At 46.2% G+C, this 1,514-nt stretch overlaps 1 protein-coding gene across 1 annotated transcript; it reads right to left on the bottom strand.

Moving 5' to 3' along the window:
- Positions 1–208: 208 nt before the first annotated feature.
- On the bottom strand, positions 209–1,156 carry LOC103741061 (olfactory receptor 2G3-like). The gene has a single exon (XM_008841775.1). It carries the CDS (start codon positions 1,154–1,156, stop codon positions 209–211), a length of 948 nt encoding a protein of 315 aa, XP_008839997.1.
- Positions 1,157–1,514: the final 358 nt, after the last annotated feature.

Raw genomic sequence — 1,514 nt, 5'->3', positions numbered from 1 at the left:
TGAGAATAATCCAGGTAAAGCACAAAGTCTCTATTGGAAACTTCAGAAGATAGATGTTTCCAGGTAAAAGAGTTTTCTTAATCATCAGGGTGGTTGATCTTGAGAGATGGGGATTTTGCCCTAGGAGCTGATGGACAGTCATTTGAAAAGATGACCTACTAGCATTAACTGATATGCTCATGAGGCTATTGACGGAGACAGGCAGCAATTATCTGCTTTTCAAAGACTTCCCTTGATCCTGGACTGGTAGGATCCTCCTCCATGCTGCCTTCACATCCTTGTTTCTCAGAGTGTAGATAAGTGGATTGAGCAGTGGGGTGATGACACAGTAGAAGAAGGACATGAACTTGGCCTGAGTACTGTTGGCAGGAGGCTGGAGGTACATGTAAATGGCTGGGCCAAAGTACATGATGACAACCAACAAGTGTGAGCTACAGGTGCTGAGAGCCTTGTGCCTTCCCTCAGCTGAAGGCAACTTCAGCACAGCCCTAGCAATGAAGGTGTAAGAGACAAGCACAGTCAAGGGAGCCACTAGCGCAAAAGGAATGGCTCCCAAGGTCAAGGACAGGTCATTAACAGTGGTGTCACCACATGCCAGCTTGATCAAAGCAGGCACTTCACAGAAAAAGTGGTCCAAGGTGTGTTGCCCACAGAGGGGAAGCTGGAAGGTGAGTGTGGCTTGGAGCAGAGAATTGGCCAGGCCACTAGCCCAGCATGCAGCTGCCAACCACACACATGCCAAGGGATGCATGATGAGAGCATACCTGAGTGGCTGGCAGATGGCCACATAGCGATCAAAGGCCATCACTGCCAGCAGGGCACATTCTGTGCAGCCTGTCCAGTGGAAAAGGTAGGCCTGTATAATGCAGCCCCAGGAGGCGATTGTCTTCTCTGGTCCCCAGAGGTTGTTCAGCAGCTGTGGGACGATGGTGCAGGTGACACAGAGGTCCACCACAGAGAGGTTGTCCAGGAAGAAGTACATGGGTGTCTGGAGTCTGGGATCCACCAGTGAGAGGAGGATGATGGAACTATTTCCCATCAGAGTTAGAATGTGGGAGACCAGGACCACTCCAAAGAGGGGGATCTCCAGCCACATGTGTTCTGAGAAACCCGTCAAGACAAAAGTGATAGGGAAACTCACATTTTGTCCTCCCATAACATCTGCTTTCTATTTGCCTAGAAGGAAAGAGAACTAATGTGAGAATAAACAAGTCTTTTTTATTTCAATATCTAACATCGCAAACCTCATGCTATATTTGTGGGATAATCTTCATAAATGTTATACAAAGCTCTTGAATTTTGAGTCATTCTGTGATATGCTCCCTTATTCCTTGACTTGGACATAGGAATGAAACTGAACTATTATAGATATGAAAATTTCCATATACCTTAGCAAACTCAGTCAAGAATCTATGTGAAAACACCTCATTTTATGCTGCTTCTCCCCTTTGTCCCACTCCCTCCTTTTCTTAATGTTCTGTAACCATTCTTTCTGCCTTCCAGTTTATTTATTA

This window comes from Nannospalax galili, unplaced genomic scaffold, assembly GCF_000622305.1.
Source record: "Nannospalax galili isolate Female #2095 unplaced genomic scaffold, S.galili_v1.0 scaffold730, whole genome shotgun sequence".
Lineage (NCBI taxonomy): Eukaryota > Metazoa > Chordata > Mammalia > Rodentia > Spalacidae > Nannospalax > Nannospalax galili.
This window is presented reverse-complemented; position numbering and strand designations above follow the sequence as displayed.

Bases quoted from the DNA above. Each gene is read 5' to 3' on its own strand.
- LOC103741061 (XM_008841775.1), bottom strand. From the start codon at position 1,156: ATGGGAGGACAAAATGTGAGTTTCCCTATCACTTTTGTCTTGACGGGT.